We start from the raw sequence: 18,563 nt of genomic DNA, 5'->3' as shown, positions 1-18,563 counted from the left end.
CCGCTGCCTGCACTGGCCAAGAGCGGCTCTGACCACCCAAGGATTCTCCCCCCCCACCTCAAGCTCCTCCAGCCTGACCTCTGACTCCTGACCTCTGGCCCCACCTGCTCTACCTTGCCCCCAGAAGTGCAGCTGTGATCCTAGGTGTTGATGGCCGCTCGCCTCAAGCCCTCAAGTGCAGGCCGTGCAGGGACTCAGTTCTCAGCCCCATCCTGGCCCATCATGGCGCAGCGGCTCCAGGATGAGATGGCCGCTTTCTTCTTCCAGTATGACACTCCCCGAATGGTGCTCGTGCGCAACAAGAAGGTGGGCGTCATCTTCCGGCTGACCCAGTTCGTGGTTCTGGTCTACGTCGTTGGGTGAGTCTGGGCCCCTCCCTGCCACCCTTTTTCACCAGCTCCCCATCTGGGCCTATCTTCTAGCTCTGGGATGTTCCCCACCCCATGATACAAGGAGCCTCTCTTTCTCTGTGTCCATTGGAAGACTTTCCTGACAAACCACCGTGCTCTTCAGAAGGAACGGAAAACTCTGCTAACTCCCTGTTGAGTTGGGGACATCGAGGCAGAGGAGGAGAGGTCCTCCCCTGGGTCATATGGTGAACAAGAGGCAAGGCTTTTGGCCTTTGGCCTTTGAGAACTGTTGTTGTTGTTATTTTTTGCCGTCGAGTCAGACCCAACTCAGAGCAACCCCTCCTTGGATTTCCGAGGTAGTATCACTACAGAACGTAGATTGCCCCATCTTCCTTCCGAGGAGTGGCTGAACCTTCTAGTTAGCAGTCAAATGTCTTAGGCACTACACTACCAGAGCTCCTTTCAGTGTTAGTGGTTCCCTTACATGATGTGTGGTAGGGTCCCAGCAAACCACAGCTCCTCCGGTCCTCCTACCTCTGACCTCCCAGCCAGCCAGGGTGGTACTGATATAGAGCCATGCTCACCTTACAGATCAGAGAGGGACAGGCTCTGCCACCACCTTCCCTTCTGTATCTCAGGCCCCTGAAACAGAGAAGAGGGGCCTTGGTGGCACAGTGATTATGCACTCAGTTGCTAACTGAAAGATTGACGGTTTGAACCCACCAACCACTCCCCAGGAGAAAGATAGAGCAGTCTGCTTCTGTAATGATTTTCAGCCTTGGAAACCTTATGGAGCTGTTCTACTGTGTCCTATAGGATCGCGATGAGTCAGAATCCACTCAAGGCAGTGGGTTAGAGCAGAGTAAAGGATCCCTGGTGGTGCAATGGTTAAGTGTTTGCTGTTAACTGAAAGGTCAGCGGTTTGAACTCACGAGCTGCTCCATAGGAGAAAAGACCTAATGATCTGCTCCCATAAAGATTACAGCCTAGGAAACCCTATGGGCCAGTTCTACTCTGTCATATAGGGGTTGCTATGAGTTGGAATCAACTCAACGGCACACAACAGAGCAGACACCCTCAAATCCTGAAGTCTTGGTGCCTTCAAGGTGGGGTGTCAGTTCTGGCCCCAGGGATGACGGCTCCCTTCTGGGTGTCTCTGGACTTGTCCCACTGTCCCAGGAGTGCAGGGTCAGATGCAGGATGGGATTCCCCTCTCCTAGTTTCATTGCCTGGGAGCCAAGACAGGCCTGACGGGCTTGCATGTGTGTGAGTGTGCTTGTGCAACATGTGTGTGTACTGCGTGAGCGCACGTGTGTGTCCTACCCATGACTCCATTGCCCTTGTGCCCTGGTGTGCCTGGGCATGTGCCTAGTGGGTATGTCTGCTCAGTGTGTCTCAGTGCTCACAGGGGTGTGCGCCCAGGTGTGCCCTGTGGCTGTGTGCCCAAGTGCCTGATGTGTGTGCTTTATGTGTGATGCATCATGTCCACTCACAATGACTCTGTGGAGGGCTCCTGGAGGCCCCAGGGACACTGAAGGGGACTCAGCCCCTGCTGGGGGCCTGGGGCTGCCCAGTAGTCCCTGCTTGACTTTGGTATGTGATCCTGAGGGCTCTGCCTCTCTGGTCTCCATGTCCCCATTTTTGCTGTGGGAACAAACTAGGACTGTAAAATGGATCCAACCAAGGTGTGCCAACCAGGGGTCCAAACAGAAAGCACGTAGTCTTGGCCCTCCCAGGGCCTCTAGCATCCACAACAGACTTCCCTATCCTGTCCCCAAGGCCTCAGAGCTGGTCAGGTGGAACCAGAGCGGGGACCCAGCCTTCTGATGCCTTTGTGCTGCTGACTTTCACCCTGTTCACAGACCACTTTGACATCTACTTGTGAGGGAAACTGAGTCCCAGGTCACACAGCAAGTAGCATCAAATTGAGGCTTAGAACTGAGACCTCCTGACCTCCGAGCCTCAGCCCCACTTCTGTTGTCTTCCTCTTTCCCACCTCTGGGGCACCTTTGTAATGGGGGCGCTGGTGGTGTGATGCCAGCCCAGGGTTGGTCTAGAAGTCTACCACCACTCGCTTCACCCCAGACCTTCCCTGGAGGAGAGAGGTTGCCCGCTCAAGCCCAGCCTGCCCCTCGCCTGAAAAGACTGGGAGCATATTTTCCTCACTGTGGCCCCTCTTTCCGCTTCCAGATCAGCAGCTGTGAGCAGTGCTGTGTGCTGTATGCTGGTCAGTGTCAGAGTGGAAGGACAGGCCACTTGTATTTGGTGCCCAGGCCCTGTCACTCATGCAAGTTGCCTTTCAGCCCTGAGCAACATACCTCCAATGATGGGGACCTCACTACCCTCCTCCTTCCAAAGATAACCTATTCAGGTTCCAAATGGTTGTGACCCTCCTGAGTGTCAGTGACAAGAGGTCAGCTAGGAAGAAGCCAAGTCAGGATTTAAACCCAGGTATTCATGGCTCCAAAGTGAAGCTTGATGTCCTGCAAAGGAAGCAACCTCACAGAGGGGCACTGACCTGCCCAAGTCACACAGCAGCCTGGTCCGGAAGGCCAGGTCCGTTTCTACCTCACTCCACTTCCCAGCCTAGGTTTCTGATTCCAACGTAGGTAGCAGCTCCTGTTGTCTCTGGTGCCCTCATCTGGCCACTTCCTAGTGTTGCATTGACTCCTGAAGAGCCTGCAGCTGCAGACCAAGAAGTGGTGCTGCCTGGAACTCAGCCTCAGCACATCAGGCCTCAGTTTCCCATTTGTTCCATAGGAAGGGGTTGGAAAACACCCATCTGAAGATGTTGCACCCAAGCTCAACAATTTGTTCTTCTTGAGGAGGGACTGGACCCTATCCACGCATCTATCTCAATGTCTGATTCTGTGATCATTGAGGGGACCATCAGGGAAGAGCCAGACCCCTGTACCTGAGAGACAGGGGCACGACCTGAGGGTGGGGTGGGTGATAGAGTCAGAGGCAGAACTGGCCACAGGGACAAATATTGGAGGCCAGCAACAAGTCAGATGAAGAGAGAATATGAGGTGGAGAGAGTTGCTGAGACAGAGGCAGAGACTGAGACGCTGAGAATCCAAACAGATTCCAGAGAAGGAAACATGGCCTTCATCCGTCACACTCTTCCTGAAAGTCCAGGAAAAGCAGAAGGAATGGATGGGCTTGAGGCCCTGGAGGGCTGAGCTAAGATATCACTTGGCTCAAATTAAAATGGTCACGTTTACAACGGTCTCCTGGGAGGTGATGAGCTCTGTCACAGAAAGGGTGTGAGGAGTCGGCTTCGGTGCCCATGACCTTTGGATATTCTTTAAGCCTGAAAGTCTGTGCTTGACGTGGTGCAGGCCCATGCTGGGGGCATTCTGTGCTGTGTCCCTGCCCGGGGTGGGGCTCTGGTTGTGAGTGGGGAGGTCCGTCTGTAGCACACTGGAGGGCCCCCCAAGGGGTTTGTGAATGCAACTTAGAGAGGCTGGGTCAGGGAAGCCTTCCTGGAAGAGGTGACATGGTAGTGGAAGCCCACCGTGGGCAAAGGCCTGGAGGCTAGAAGCTGGGCAAGTCTGCTCTCAGCACACTTTCAGGACCTTCTTGGCCTCCTCAGAGGCCCCATGCAGAGATCTTGAAGTCACGTGCTTCTGCAGTCTTGATCCCGGAGCAAATCAAGCAAGGTCGTTAGATTCCGACTCACAGCAACCCTACGTGTGTCAGAACAGAACTAGCAGATCACCAGGCCTGTTTCCTCAGGCACCACTGATGAGCTCAAACTTGCAGCCTTTCAGTTAGCAGCCAAGCGTGTTAACCGTTTTCACCACTGAGGGACTCCATCAGGAATAAGGACAGAGACAAACTATCTCTGAGAGAAATTCATCCAAGGGACATGTCTATAGCATCTTCTCTGTGCCTGTGTCTGTGCTGGGTTCCATGAGACAGAGAGAGGGCACAGGGTGGGGCAGAGGGGCAGGGAGAGGCTGAGGATGGCTCAAGACTCTTCTCGGTGACTAAGAGGATGAAGGGATCACTCAGCCTGACGGGGGCCTATAGGAGTAGCCCCTTTTGTAGACAAATTAGCCAGGACTCCTTTGATTCCCAGTGACAGATGCCAGATTCACACTGGCTATGAAAGGAGGGGTATGGAATATCGATCAGCTTATGTATATAACTGAAAAATCAGTGTGTGCTTTGGGCATGACTGGATCCCCCATGGTGAGGGGCACAGGAGGAGGAAGTTGTATGCAGAGGAGTGGGGAGTTCAGGTTGGTCCAGTTGGATTATCTTTTTCACTGAGATGTAATTCACCTGACACACAATTCACCCTTTTCAAGCATGTGACTCAGTGGTTTTCAGTATATTCACAAAGTTGTGCGACTATCAATATCTAATTCCTGAATATGTTCATTGCTCCCAAAGGAAACCCATACCCATTGGCAGTCGCTCCCCATCCCCCTCCCCACAGCCTGCTTTGCCTGTTCTGGGCATTTCATGTCTTGGAATCCTATCGTCTGTGGCCTTTTGTGTCTGCCTGCTTTCACTTAGCAGAATGGTCTCCGGGTTCATCGGTGTTGTAGCATATTGTCAGTATTCATTCATACCAAATACATTACAGTGTTATTATACAGTACATTATTCACACTGAATAGCAGTCCAGTGTACAGATAGACCACATTTTGTTTATCCATTCAGCGGGTGATGGACACTTGGGTTGTTTTTACTTTGGGGCTGTTATGAATAACGCTGTTTTGAACATTCGTTTACAAGTTTTGTGTGAACATATGCTTTCATTTCGCTTGGTTATATAACTAGGAGCTCATATGGTAACTCTCTAATTATTTTAGGAACTGTCAGACGGTTTTCCGAAGGGTCCTGTTGAGTTTGAGGTACTGGTGAGGTGTCTGGGTTGGAGTTGGGAGGAAATCAAGCAGCTGGAGATGGAGACATTTTTATAAGTTCCTTGAGTGCAGAATTTTTGTTTGCTTTGTTTACTTCTTCTTTTTTTTTTTTAGGTTTTTGTTTGTGTGTGTGTGTGTATGATTTGGGTGAAAGTTTACAGAGCAAATTCACTTTCCATACAGCACTTCACACACACGTTGTCTCATGACATTGACTACAATTTACCCCAATGCAATAGCACCCCTCCCACTTCCTCCCCATAGTTACCTCTTCCCTGTGTCGATCCCTCCATGCATTCCTGCCCCCTGAGCTGTCCCCCTGTGCATAAACAGCCCTTCTTTCTCCCACGATTGTTCTCTCCAAGGAGTGTATCTACCTCAGGTAAATGTTCAACTCCTATGCCTGTCTTTTGTTTGGCTGGAAGCCACGGGTGTGGCTGAAGGGCAGCTAGGGACTACCGTCTCAGTGGTTCCACCAGGCTCTAACAGACCAGCAAACCTGGTCCCGTTTTTTTTTTCCCAAATGATTTTGAGTTTTGTTCCACATTGTTTTCCCACTCTATCCAGGATCTCCTACATAGATCCCCCTCCGAGTGGTTGACAGTGGTAGCCGGGCAGTTCTTCTGGTCTCATAGTTGTATAGGCTGAGGATCGCATGGTGTACCAGTCGCATGGACTAATTGTTCCATGAATCTTTGGTTTTCTTCATTCTTCTTTGCTCTGGATGAGGAGAGATCCATCATTGCATCAGATGGTGCTTGCATTGCTTTGTTTACTTCTGAGTTTTTAGTGCCTAGAAGAGTACATCTCACATAGTAAATCCTCTAAAAACCAAACCAGCTGTCAACTAGTTAACTCTGACTCGTGGCGACCCCCATGGGTTGTAGAGTAGAACTGCTCTATAGAGTTATCATCAGGAGCCCTGGTGTCACAGTGGTAAGTGCTGAGCTGCTAAACAAAACATTGGTGGTTGGAACCCAGCAGCTGCTCCATGGAAGAAAGATGAGGCAGTCTGCTTTCCATAAAGATTGACAGCCTTGGAAACCCTATGGGGCAGTTCTACTCAGTCCTGTGGGTTCACTATGAGTCAGAAACCATTCAAAAGCAGGTGGTTTATAGAGTTTTCAAGGCTGTGACCTTTTGGAAGCAGATTGCCAGGGCTTTCTTCCAAGGTACCTCTGGCTGGGTTCAAACCACCAACTATTCAGTTAGTAGTCGAGTGTTTAACCATTTGTGCCACAAGGACTCTTTGCACTTAATGTTGTTATTAGGTGCCATCAGTCAGCTCTGACTCACAGCAAGTCTGTGTGCAACAGAACAAAACACGCCTCTGTCCTGAGCCATCCTCACAATCCTTGCTGCGTTTGAGCCCATAGTTGCCACCACTGTGTCAGTCCATCTCACTGAGGGTTGTCTTCTTTTTTGCTGACCCTCTACTGTACTGAGCATGGCATCCTTCTCCAAGGACTGGTCCCTTCTAGCAACATGACCAAAGTACGTGAGACAAAGTCTGGCCATTCTTGCTTTCAAGGAGCACTCCAGCTGTACTTCTTCCAAGACAGATTTATTTGTTCTTCTATCCATGGTATTTTCTGTGTTCTTTGCCACAATTCAAATGCATCACTTGCACTTAACTGAGGCTCCATAAACATGTGTTGAATGGCTAAACATGTGAAACTGAATCTCAGAGGAAGGTGCAGAACTGGAGGTAGAAATTTGAGGGACACCACGTGTCTGAGACAGCTCACGTGGAGTTCCACCTGGGCTGGAAATAGGAGCCGGGGCTATGGGGGCGGATCAACATTTAAAGAGGAATCAGTGAAGGAGGACTAAAGACAGAGAAAATAGAAGGTTTATTTATAAAGTGCCTACTGCATGCCTCACAGTGTGCTAATTTCCATAAAGAGATCTCATCAATACTCCCTAAACAATTACCTGGACTCTTTTGCCTTCCTGGGGTCCAGCCCAAGACTCAGCACATAGTAGGGCCTTGCTAAATATTTGTTGGAGCAGCAGTGCCTTTGAGGTATGTTCTATCACCTCCATTTTACCAATGAGAAAACCAGAACTCAGAGAGGTTCAGTCTCTATCCAGAACTCACACAGCTGGTACCTGAATCTCCACCTGCGGGACCCCAGAGTCCATGCTGTGGGCCACTCCACCATGTAGCCTCTTCCACAAGGTGTCATCAGAGAAGAAAGACTCAGGACAGGGTGTTGCTGAGGGCAAGGTGGAAAAGATGGGGGTAATTATTTCTGGAAGAGGACAGGCTTCTGAAGATGCTGGCGTCTTTGGCATCAGGTGCCCTGATGTCCCTCCGGGGGTGGTGACATCAAAGCCAGATTAGAGAAGGCATGGATTTGGAGGGACAATCAGGGCAGCTGGGGAGGGAGGCAGGCCCGGCACCATGGTCGGGAGCAACGTCATTGCTGCCAGATTTTACTTTTCCCTTTGACCCCTGTGACTCACAGCCCCTAGAAGCAGACATCCCCCAGGAATGTTGCACCATCATCCCCACTGTACCGCCTCAGTGTGGCCAGCTTCCTCTCTGACCCCTTGGCCCTGGCTGACACACTGATGCCTGTGCTGCTCAGAGCAAGCGAGCAGGGTCCTGAGCTGGGTACCCCAAGCCTGGGGTCTGCTCCCTGCTTGGCCTCTGACTCTTGGGACGGACACCTCCCCAGGCCTCAGTTTCCCCACCTATATTATGAGGAGTTGGAACTGAACAAAGAGAAAATGCTGCTGAGATGTTAGGGCAGAGTGAGGGCAGGTGGTACTGAGAGTCAGGTCAGGAAGCAGCACCCCTACCACCCTCCAGCAACCCCTTTGAGCTTGGACATGGAGCCAGAGGTCTTCCTGCAGGAAGGAACCTAAGAAGGGTGATGGGGGGAGATGGCTGACGTCCCCACTCTACCTGATCAGGAGCAGAGGCAGGACGGCAGGCTCAGGACTGTCCACTCAGGACCTTTGTCATGCCTCACTTGCAGTCATCTAAGACCTACAGGAGGCAGCAGTGACAACCCTAGTGCAAGGCTAGGGGAGGGACTTGAGAAAGGAAGGGGTGGGCTATGGCAGGGGAGAGGAGAGCATCAGCCGCCTGCTTCCCTGGAGCCTGGTGCAGGGAGATAGTGCATAACTAGCTAGCAGTGACTCTGGGATGACAGGGCCTGGAGAGCTCTTGTTGCCAGGGGGGAAGTCAGCTCATGCTGAAACTCACAGGCTGAAACTGGAGGACCCAAAGGAGCAGGGGTTCTTGATATTGGGAAGGGAGGAAGAGAATTACCTGAGGAGGCAGGGAGGCCTCCAGCCTGAGCCACTCTCACAGGGGTCTTGGCTGGGGGGTGGGGCTAGATGCTGCAAGCCCTTGAGATAGCCACGTGCACTCTTTTTTTCCCTTCCCAGGGGCTCCCAGTATAGCTGAAATAATAATAATAGCTAACGTCTATATAACACACACACACACACAGATATATGTGTTATTTATAGCCATACTGAGAGCCCCACCAGTATGGCTGAAATATAACACTTCCAACCGCTCATCTATCAGTCTGTCATACTGTGGTGGTTTGCATGTTGCTGCAATTCTGAAAGCTATGCCACTAGTATTTCAAATACCAGCAGGGTCACCCATGGTGGACAGGTTTCAATGGAGCTTCCAGACTAAGACAAACTAGGAAGAAGGACCTGGCTATCCACTTCTGAAAAAACTGGCCAGTGGAAACCTTATGGATAGCAGCAGAACACTGTCTGATACAGTCCCAGGAGATGAGCCCCACTCAAAATACAACGGGGAAGAGCTGCCTCCTCAAAGTAGAGTCAACCCTAATGACATGGATGGAGTAAAGCTTTGGGGACCTTGACTTGCTGATGTGCCATGACTCAAAATGAGAAGAAACAGCTTCAAATATCCATCAACAACCGGAATGTGGAATGTACAAAGTATGAATCTAAGAAAATTGGAAGTCATCAAAAATGAAATGGAATGCATAAAGATCGATTCCCAGGCATTAGGAAGCTGAAATGGACCGGTATTGGCCATTTTGAATCAGATAATCATATTGTGTACTATGCCAGGAATGACATATTGAACAGGAATGATGTCGTATTCATTATCATAAAGAACATTTCAAGATCTGTACTGAAGTACAATGCTGTCAATGATAGGATAATATCCATATGCTTATGAGAAAGACCAGTTGCTACAACTATTATTCAAATTTAGGACCACACTAATGCCAATGATGAAGAATTGAAGATTTTTACCAACTTCTGCAGTCTGAAATTGATCAAGCATGCAATCAAGAAGTATCAATAATTACTAGTGATTAGAATGTGAAAGTTGGAAACAAAGAAAAAAGATCAGTAGTTGGAAAATAAATCCTAAGTGATAGAAACAACACTGGAGATCTCATGATAAAATTTTGCAAGCCCAATGACTTATTTGTTGCAAATACCTTTTTTCAATAACATAAATAGTGACTTGCTATGGACCCCGCTGGATGGAATACACAGGAATCAAATTGACTACATCTATGGGCAGAGACAATGGAGAAGTGCAGTATCATTGGTTAAAACAAGGCCAAGGGACAACTGCAGAACAGATCATCAATTAAGTTCAAGGTGAAGCTGAAGAAAATTAAAGCAAGTCCACAAGAGCCAAAGTACAATCTTGAGTAAATCCTATCTGAATTTAGAGACCATTTCAAGAACAGATTTGATCAGTCTTGACCTTGAACACTAATAATCAAAGACCAGATGAGTTGTGGGATAGCATCAAGGACATTATATATAAAGAAAGAAAAAGGTCATTAAAAAGACAGCAAAGAATGAAAAGACTAAAATAGTTGCCAGAAAATACTCTGAAACTTGCTCTTGAGTGGAGAGTAGCTAAAGCAAATGGAAGAAATGGAGAGATAAAAGCTGAACAGAAGATTTCAAAGGGCAGCTCCAAAAGACAATGGAAAGTATTATAATGTGCAAAGCCTTGGAGTTAGAAAACCAAAAGGGAAGAGCATGCTCTGCATTTCTCAAGCTGAAAGAACTGAAAAAATATTCAAGTCTTGAATTGCAATATATAAAGATTCTATGGGCACAATATTTAACAATGCGGGAAGCATCAAAAGAAGATGGAAGGAATACACAGAATTACTGTACCAAAAAGAATTGGTCAATATTCAATCATTTCAGGAGGTAGCATAAGATCAAGATATGATATTGAAGGAAGAAGTCTAAGGTGTACTGAAGGCACTGGTGAGAAACAAAACAGGAACTGATCGAATACCAATTGAGATGTTTAAACAAATGGATGCGATGCTGGAAGTGTTCACTGTCTATTCCAAGAAATTTAGAAGACAGCTGCCTGACCAACCAACTAGAAGAGATCCATATTTGTGCCCATTCCAAAGAAAGATGACCCAACAGAATGTGTTATCAAACAATATAATTAATATGACACACAAGTAAAGTTTTGCTAAGATAATTCAAAAATTGTCACAGCAGTTCATCAACAGAGAACTGCCAGAAATTCAAACAGGATTCAGAAGAGGATGTAGAACGAAGGATATCATTGCTGTTGTCAGATGGATGTTGGCTGAAAGCAAAGAATACCAGAAAGATGCTTACCTGTGTTTTATTGACTATGCAAAGGCATCTGACAGTGTGGAACATAACAAATTTTAAGTAACATTGTGAAGAATGGGAATTCCAGAACATTCAATTGTGCTCATCAGGAACCTGTATATAGGCCAAGAGGCAGTCATTCAAACAGAACAAGGGGATACTACGTGATTTTAAATCAGGAAAGGTGTGCATCAAGGTTGTGTCTTTTCATATTTATTCAATATGTATGCTAAGCAAATAATCCAAGAAGGTGGACTATCTGAAGAAGAATGGGGCATCAAGATTGGAGGAGGACTCATTAACAACCTGTGATATGCAGATCACATAGCCTTGGTTGCTGAAAGTGAGCAGGACTTGAACCACATAATGATGAAGGTCAAAGACGACAGCCTTTGGATTACACCTCAACATAAAAAAAAACAAAAATGCTCACAAACAGACCAATAAGCATAAACAGAGAAAAGATTGAAGTTGGCAAGGATTTCATTTTACTTGGATCCACAGTCAATGCCCATCAAAGCAGCAGTCAAGAAATCAAAGGACAAGACATTGCATTGGACAAATCTGCTCCAAAAGTCCTCTTTAAAGTGTTAAAAAGCAAAGATGTCACTTTGAGGACTAAGGTGCACCTAACTCAAGCCATGGTATTTTCTAGCACCTCATATACATGCAAAAGCTGAACAGCGAATAAGGAAATGGAAGAATTGATGCCTTTGATTTATGGTGTTCGTGAAGAATACTAAATATGTCATGGACTGCCAGAGAGCAAACAAATCTGTCTTGGAGAAAAATACAGCCAGAATGCTCCTCACAAGCAAAGACAGAGAGGCTTTGTCTCACATGCCTTGGATATGTTATCAGGAGGGACCAGTCCCTGGAAAGGATATCATGTGAAAAAGAGGAAGACCCTCAGTGAGATGGACTGACACAGTGGCTGCAACAAGGAGCTCAAGTATGGCAACAATTGTGAGGATGGCGCAGGACTGGGCAGTGCTCGATTATCTTCTACGCAGGGTCATTATGAGTCAAACTAACCCAATGCCACCTAAGAACAGCATGTAACACACCCAGGAGTCCCTGGTGGTGCCAATAGTGAAGCACTCGGGCATAACTGAAAGGTTGGGGTTCTAGTCCACTCAGAGGCACCACAGAAGAAAGGCCTGCCAATCTACTTCAGAAAAATCAGCCATTAAAAGCCCTACGGGGCACAGTTCTACTCTGACACACATGGGGTTGCCATGAGTGAAGATCGATTTAATGGCAACTGGTTTTCTTTTTAGCACTTACTTGATGTCAGTCCCTATTCTAAGTACTTTAACACTTATTAACTCATTTAACTCACAACAATCTGATATCGACACTACGGCTACTGTGATTATGCCTATTTTACAGATGAGGAAACTGAGGCATGGAGAGATTGAATAGCTTACCCAAAACCACACAGCTCTCAGCCATTGCACTCTGCTGTTTGTTTATGGCAGGACCTTAGGAAAGAAAGAGGGCTGGGCTCTGAAAAGCTTGGCTTCTAGACCATTGCCTCCAAGCCCCAGCAAGCCCTGCTCTTGGAAAGCATCTGAAAGAGCCATTCACTGGGTCTTCTAACGAATGAGTATTTTCAGAGTGAAAAGAATGGTGCATCCAGCCCATGAGGTAGCTTTAGGAGCAGAGACTGGTTCAGGAAGGCATTTGGGGGAGAGAAAGGACACCAAATGTCCCACTGGTGCCAGAAAAGGCCAGAACTAGTTGCTGTTGTGTTATGGACTGAATTGTGTTCCCCCAAAATGTATGTTGGAATCCTAACCCCTATACCTGTAGATAGAATCCTATTTGGATAATGGTCAACATTTACACTAGACCAAGGATGAGAAGGTAAGGGGGAACAAGGACACTACATCAACAGAAACAGAAACACCAGAATGGAAATAATGAGAATGCTGACACACTGTGAGAAGTGTAACCAACGTCACTGAATAATACGCATTGTTGTTGTTGTTGTTATGTGCCGTCGAGTCAAATCCGACTCATAGCAACCCCTCCTTGGGTTTCCGAGGCAGTATCACTAAGGAAGTAGGATTGCCCAACCTTCCTTCCGAGGAGTGGCTGGTGGGTTTGAACCACCAGCCTTCTGGTTAGCAGGCAAGTGTCTTAGCCACTATGCTACCAGAGCTCCTGAATAATACGCATAGAAATTGTTAAATGAGAACCTAATTTGCTATGTAAATTTTCTCCAAAATCACAATACAATATTTTTTTAAAACCCCATTTGGTACCAGAGCTTTTGTTATGTTAATGCCGTTTCAGTGTAGAGTGTGTCTTAAACCCAATCACTTTTGAGATATAAAAAGAGGGGATTAGGCACAGAAGCCAGCAAACACAAATGGCGGAGAGATAGATGCCCTGTGGAGATCTCCAGGAATGTCAAGAAGAATAGGCGAGAAGCCAAGACGAGAATTGCCCCCTAGAGCAGACAGAGAGAGCCTTCTCCTGGAGCTGACGCCCTGAATTCAGACTTCTAGAATCCTAAATTGTGAGGAAATCAATTTCTGTTCATTAAAGCCACCCCTTGTGGTATTTCTGTTACAACAGCACTGAAAAACTAAGATACTTGAAGAAGATCCTGACCCATGGTGACCCCTTGTGTTATAGAGTAGAACTGCACTCCGTAGGGTTTTGAAGGCTGTGACCGACCTTTCAGAAGCAGATCATTGGGCTTTTCTTTCAAGGTTCCTCTGGGTGGGTTCAAACCATCCATCTTTTGGTGAGTAGTTGATTGCTTAACCTTTACGCTACCCAGGGTAGAGGCCCATATGGCCGCAATGCTGCCTCCCAGCCCTGGCCCAGAACCACAACTCCCTTCTGCCCCCTCTACCCCCTGCAGATGGGTGTTTGTCTACGAGAAGGGCTACCAGACCTCAAGCGGCCTCATCAGTAGCGTGTCTGTGAAACTCAAGGGCCTGGCTGTGACCCAGCTCCCAGGCCGGAGGCCCCAGGTCTGGGACGTGGCTGACTACGTCTTCCCAGCCCAGGTGAGCTGATTTGGAATATATTTTCTACCTACAGGCCTGGCCTAGAACTAGGTCGGGCTCTGCCAGCCTCCCTTGGGGACTAGTCCACTTCCAGTCCATCTCTCTGGGCCTCGGTTTCCCTGTGAATTTGTTTTCCTGGCAGAGTGGCTTTGTAATGCCACTCCCAAACTGACATCCTGGGATATGGAGGCTACTGGAGGGGAGCTCTAGGGGCCGGCTGGGGCAGTGTTCAGGTTCTTGGGTTGCTCTCCCAGCTCACAGCCCTGTTCCATCCTCCCCTGTCCCTCACTTCCAGGGGGACAGCTCCTTTGTGGTCATGACCAATTTCATCTTGACTCCCCAGCAGGCTCAAGGCCACTGTGCAGAGGTGAGGACTACTGCTCCCCCTTCTTGGACCTACAGGGAAATCAGCATAAGAGAGGAGGTCCCCTCAGGCACTGGAGGTGAAGCCAGAGAGGCTTTCCGCAGGGGCCACAGTGGTGGGATTTCAGGCCAACCAGTTACTGGGGAGTCATCACTGACTCATGGCTCTGTAGGGTTTCCAGTAGCTGATTTTTTGGAAGGCGATCACTAGCCCTTTCTTCCGAGGCACCTCTGGGTTGACTCCATCTGACAACCTTTTGGTTAGCAGTCCAATGGTGTTTGTACCACCCAGGGACTCCAATGGTAGAATTTCTGACATAGAGTCATGCAAAGTAACAGTCAGTCAGTCATTGGCAGTGCTGAGAACTTTCCCTCCTCCCCTCCATATACCGAGGTGGATGTTAGGCCTTAGTGCCCACCCATTCTCACTTTCCTGCCCTGGCTGACAGTGGCCAAGAGACAGTGGGGCTCTCGACAGAGCAGTATGGAAGGGGGTTAGATGAAGAGGTTGTGAGCCAGGATCACCCCTAAAGGGGTCAGAGACTCTGCCTCATACCCTCACTAAGGCCTTGGGGCTGGGAAGGACTCTTCTCAGGACCCCACCCAAGAGGTCTGGGGCCAGCAGCTCTCCCCTTTCCCAGCACCCAGAAGGGGGCACATGCACAGATGACAGCGGCTGCACCCCCGGGAAGGCTGAGAGGAAGGCCCAAGGTAAGGTCAGCCTCCACGGCCCTTCTCAGTTCCAAGTCCAGTGGCCCTTCAGGGCCACCTTCCACTGACCTGCCTCTCTCCATACGCCAGGTACCCTCCCCAGGAAATCCTTCCTGTTCTTGTCACCTCTTGCCACCTTGACCTTGGTCTGCCCTCTCCCAGAGCCAGCCACATGTGTCCTCAGGCTCCTTCCCTGGGGTGCTGCATTCCTCAGGTTCTAGAGGGTGGGTCATGGGGGTCTCCTCTGCACCCCAACTTGGGGTGGGCACTCAGACCTCCCTCCCTTGCTCTAGGTATCCGCACAGGCAAGTGTGTGGCCTTCAACAGCACTGTGCGCACCTGTGAGATCTTCGGCTGGTGCCCTGTGGAGGTGGATGACAACGTTCCTCGGTAACACCCTGTCCTTCCAGGGAGCAGGGTCCCCAGCTCAGATAGAGGGGCATGTGGATCTGTGCTCTGGGAAGGATCTAGCCTCCCTATGTCTGACGCCCACCCCACCCTATCTGTGAGGCCCAGGCCAGATTGTCCCCTGATCCCTACTCAAGGGGCCTGGGAGTCCACCTTACAACACACTCATCCCCCCACCGGATGATCTCATATGCACCCGCCCCCAACCCACCCTCACCATGTGAAGCTCTGTGTGGGGCACACAGAGCCTCCTGGGGAAGGGCAGTGAGTGAGTGAGCTCTCCTCCAGCCCCGCCCTTCTCCAGGAGGCCGAGAACTTCACGCTCTTCATCAAGAACAGCATCAGCTTTCCACGCTTCAAGGTCAACAGGTTCGTGGGAAATGCAGCAGAGATGCAGGCGGCTCTCGGGGTGCTTGAGCTGGCCTCCACTGCCTGACTTCCTCCATTCCTGGTAGTTTCACTCCTGGCAGAAGCCTGGGCTTGGCCTCAGGGGTGGGCTGCTTTCCGTTTCCAAGGGCTCATGGGTAGGCGATTTGGAGTCCAGGAGGGATTCCCAGAGCTTGGGGCTTGGTGGGCACCCTCCCAGCTGGCACACTGTGGCCGCCAATGCCCTCTGCCCCAACAGACGCAACCTGGTGGAGGAGGTGGATGCCACCTACATGAAAACCTGCCTGTATCACAAGACCACCCATCCGCTGTGCCCTGTCTTCAAGCTCGGCTACGTGGTACAGGAGTCAGGCCAGAATTTTAACTCCCTGGCCGAGAAGGTACAATGGAGGAGGGGACCCACAAGCATCAAACCATTAAAGGCTTTTCAGGACCGGTTAATCTCCCCCCACCCTGAAGCTTCCCTTGTGTGGGCTGAATGTATGTCTGCGCCTGTCCCCTCATACTGGGGGCGCAGAGGGTCAAGCCTATGTCCTCAGCAGGGCCTGGCATGGACCTGGCACAGAGGAAGGACCACAATGAATGGGCATGGGCAGGCAGACATTGTCACCTGGATATCAGCTGAGGTCTCACTCAATATTAGCTAAAAACAGTTTAAGTCTCAAAGCTCATGGCCCCCTGTGGAAATAAACAAAGACCACCCAAGTGCGAACAAGCAAAGGCTATGTAGCTGAGGCTTGCCATAGCAAGGGACTGGACCACCATTAATCCGGGCAGGGGAGATGGAACCTTTACAGTGGAGAGAAGAAAAGGCCTTGTGCACGTCTAAGGAGCTTTAGTGGCACAGTGGTTAAATGCTTGGACTGCTAACTGAAAGGTCTGCAGTTGGAACCCACCAGCTGCTCCATGGGAGAAAGATGTAGCAGTTTATTTCTGTAATGGTTGTTGTTGTTGTTGTTATTATTACAGCCTTGGAAACCCCAGAGTAGACAGGCAGTACTCTGTCCTGTAGGGTCAACTATGAGTCAGAATTGACTTGATGGCAAGAGGGCTGGTTGTTTTTCTTTCAGTTCATGTATGCCTTGATTAGCAGTGGTGGGGGTGGGGAAGCTGGAAGCAGGCTAACTACAAGTGGTGCATCCTGAATGTGATTAGTTAGAGGAGTGCATAGTTTTGGGCTTTGGTTGGTTGGTTTTAAGTTGGAAGCAGGGAGGAGAGGCAAAAATTAGAGAAGTTAGCAGTTACTGGCCAAGTCCTGGCAGTTTGGGGCCAATTGCTGCAGATATTGTAGTTTGCCTTCCTGGACTGGTTGCTGCAAAGGCTGTGGGTCAGAGTTCTGTTGTTAGCTACAGTCTGGCCATTGTCCCTTTGTATACTCAATCTCTCACTCCTGAGGATTCCGGGAATTCAGGAAGCTGAGATCCTCAGTCACTTGGGTTTCCAAGAAAAGCAGTGCCTTATAAGGAGCACAGGGAGCTCTGGTAGCATAGTGGCTAAGGCACTTGACTGCTAACCAGAAGGCTGGCGGTTCAAACCCACCAGCCACTCCTCGGAAGGAAGATGGGGCAATCTACTTCTGTAGTGATATTGGCTCAGAAACCGAAGGAGGGGTCGCTATGGGTCGGGTCCGACTCGACAGCACATAACAACAACAACAACATAAGGAGCACAAAGGAGCCCTCCCTGGTGGTGCAAATGGTTAAGCACTGAACTGCTAACCAAAAAGGTTGGTGGTTCAAACCCACCCCATGACTCCACATGGGAAATACATGGTGATCTGCTTCAATAAAGATTACAGCCAACAAAACCTTGTGGGGCAGTTCTACTCTGTCACAAAGGGTCACTGTCAGTTGTAAATGACTTGACAGCTCTCAGCAACAACAATAACAACAACGTAAGGAGCACAGATCTGTCCGGGCCCAAACACTGCTCTACCCCAACCCGCTGTGTGGTCTTAAACAAATCTCTTAATTTCTGCTCCAACATTTGGGTGGTCTTCTGAAAAATCAGCCACTGAAAAGCCTATGGACACAGTTCCAGGCTGACACAACATGGGGTCACCGTCAGTCAGAGTTGACTCAGTGACGATTGGTTTTTAAAGTGAGATGACAATAGTACCAGAGTCATGGGGTTGAAATCAGTCCCTTCCCTGTGACTTTGCACACACACAAATAAAAAACCCACGTACAACTCATTTGTCTAAAGCAGGGATCAGCACATTTTCTATAAAGGGCTAGACAGGAATTATCTTCAGCTTTGCAGACCATATATGGACTCTGTCACGACTACTCAACTCTGCCATCGTAGGGTAAAGGCAACAATAATGCAGTTGCCGTGGAGTTGACTGGATTCCCAGTGATCCCGTGTGTGTCACAGTAGAATTGTGCTCCATATGGTTTCTTTTCTAAAATTTTTATTGTGATTTGGGTGAAAGTCTACAGAGCAAATTCATTTTCCACACAGGAGTTCATACACATTTTGTTTCATGATATTGACTGCAGTTCCCCACAATGTAATAGCTCTTCCCACTTCCTCCCCGTAGTTACCTCTTCTTTGAGTCCTTCTCTCCCATGTACTCCTGCCCCTGCCACACACACAGCTGTCTCCCTGTGTAAACACTACCCTTCTGTTCTTCCACGACTGATCCCTCCAAGGAGTGTATCTACCTGATGTAAATGTTCATCCCGTATGCCTGTCTATTGTTTGGCTGGAAGCCACAGGAGTGAGTTCAGTTCCAGACCTGAAGGGTAACCAGGGGCCACAGTCTCAGGGGTCTCACCAGACTCTATCATCCAGCAAGCCTGGTCTTTTTTTTTTTT

At 48.9% G+C, this 18,563-nt stretch overlaps 1 protein-coding gene across 1 annotated transcript in view; it reads left to right on the top strand.

Annotated features, from left to right (window-relative positions):
• Positions 1-222: 222 nt before the first annotated feature.
• The window catches only part of P2RX1 (purinergic receptor P2X 1), a 22,343-nt gene continuing 4,002 nt past the window's right edge, over positions 223-18,563 (top strand). Inside the window, exons 1-7 of the mRNA XM_007937486.1 lie at positions 223-359; positions 13,728-13,875; positions 14,171-14,242; positions 14,880-14,949; positions 15,243-15,339; positions 15,646-15,726; positions 15,983-16,124. Coding sequence (XP_007935677.1) covers positions 223-359; positions 13,728-13,875; positions 14,171-14,242; positions 14,880-14,949; positions 15,243-15,339; positions 15,646-15,726; positions 15,983-16,124 — 747 coding nt within the window. The remainder of the gene's footprint in view (positions 360-13,727; positions 13,876-14,170; positions 14,243-14,879; positions 14,950-15,242; positions 15,340-15,645; positions 15,727-15,982; positions 16,125-18,563) is intronic.

This window comes from Orycteropus afer, unplaced genomic scaffold, assembly GCF_000298275.1.
Source record: "Orycteropus afer afer isolate SDZICR_OR568_19922 unplaced genomic scaffold, OryAfe1.0 scaffold00042, whole genome shotgun sequence".
Classification (NCBI taxonomy): Eukaryota; Metazoa; Chordata; class Mammalia; order Tubulidentata; family Orycteropodidae; genus Orycteropus; species Orycteropus afer.
This window is presented reverse-complemented; position numbering and strand designations above follow the sequence as displayed.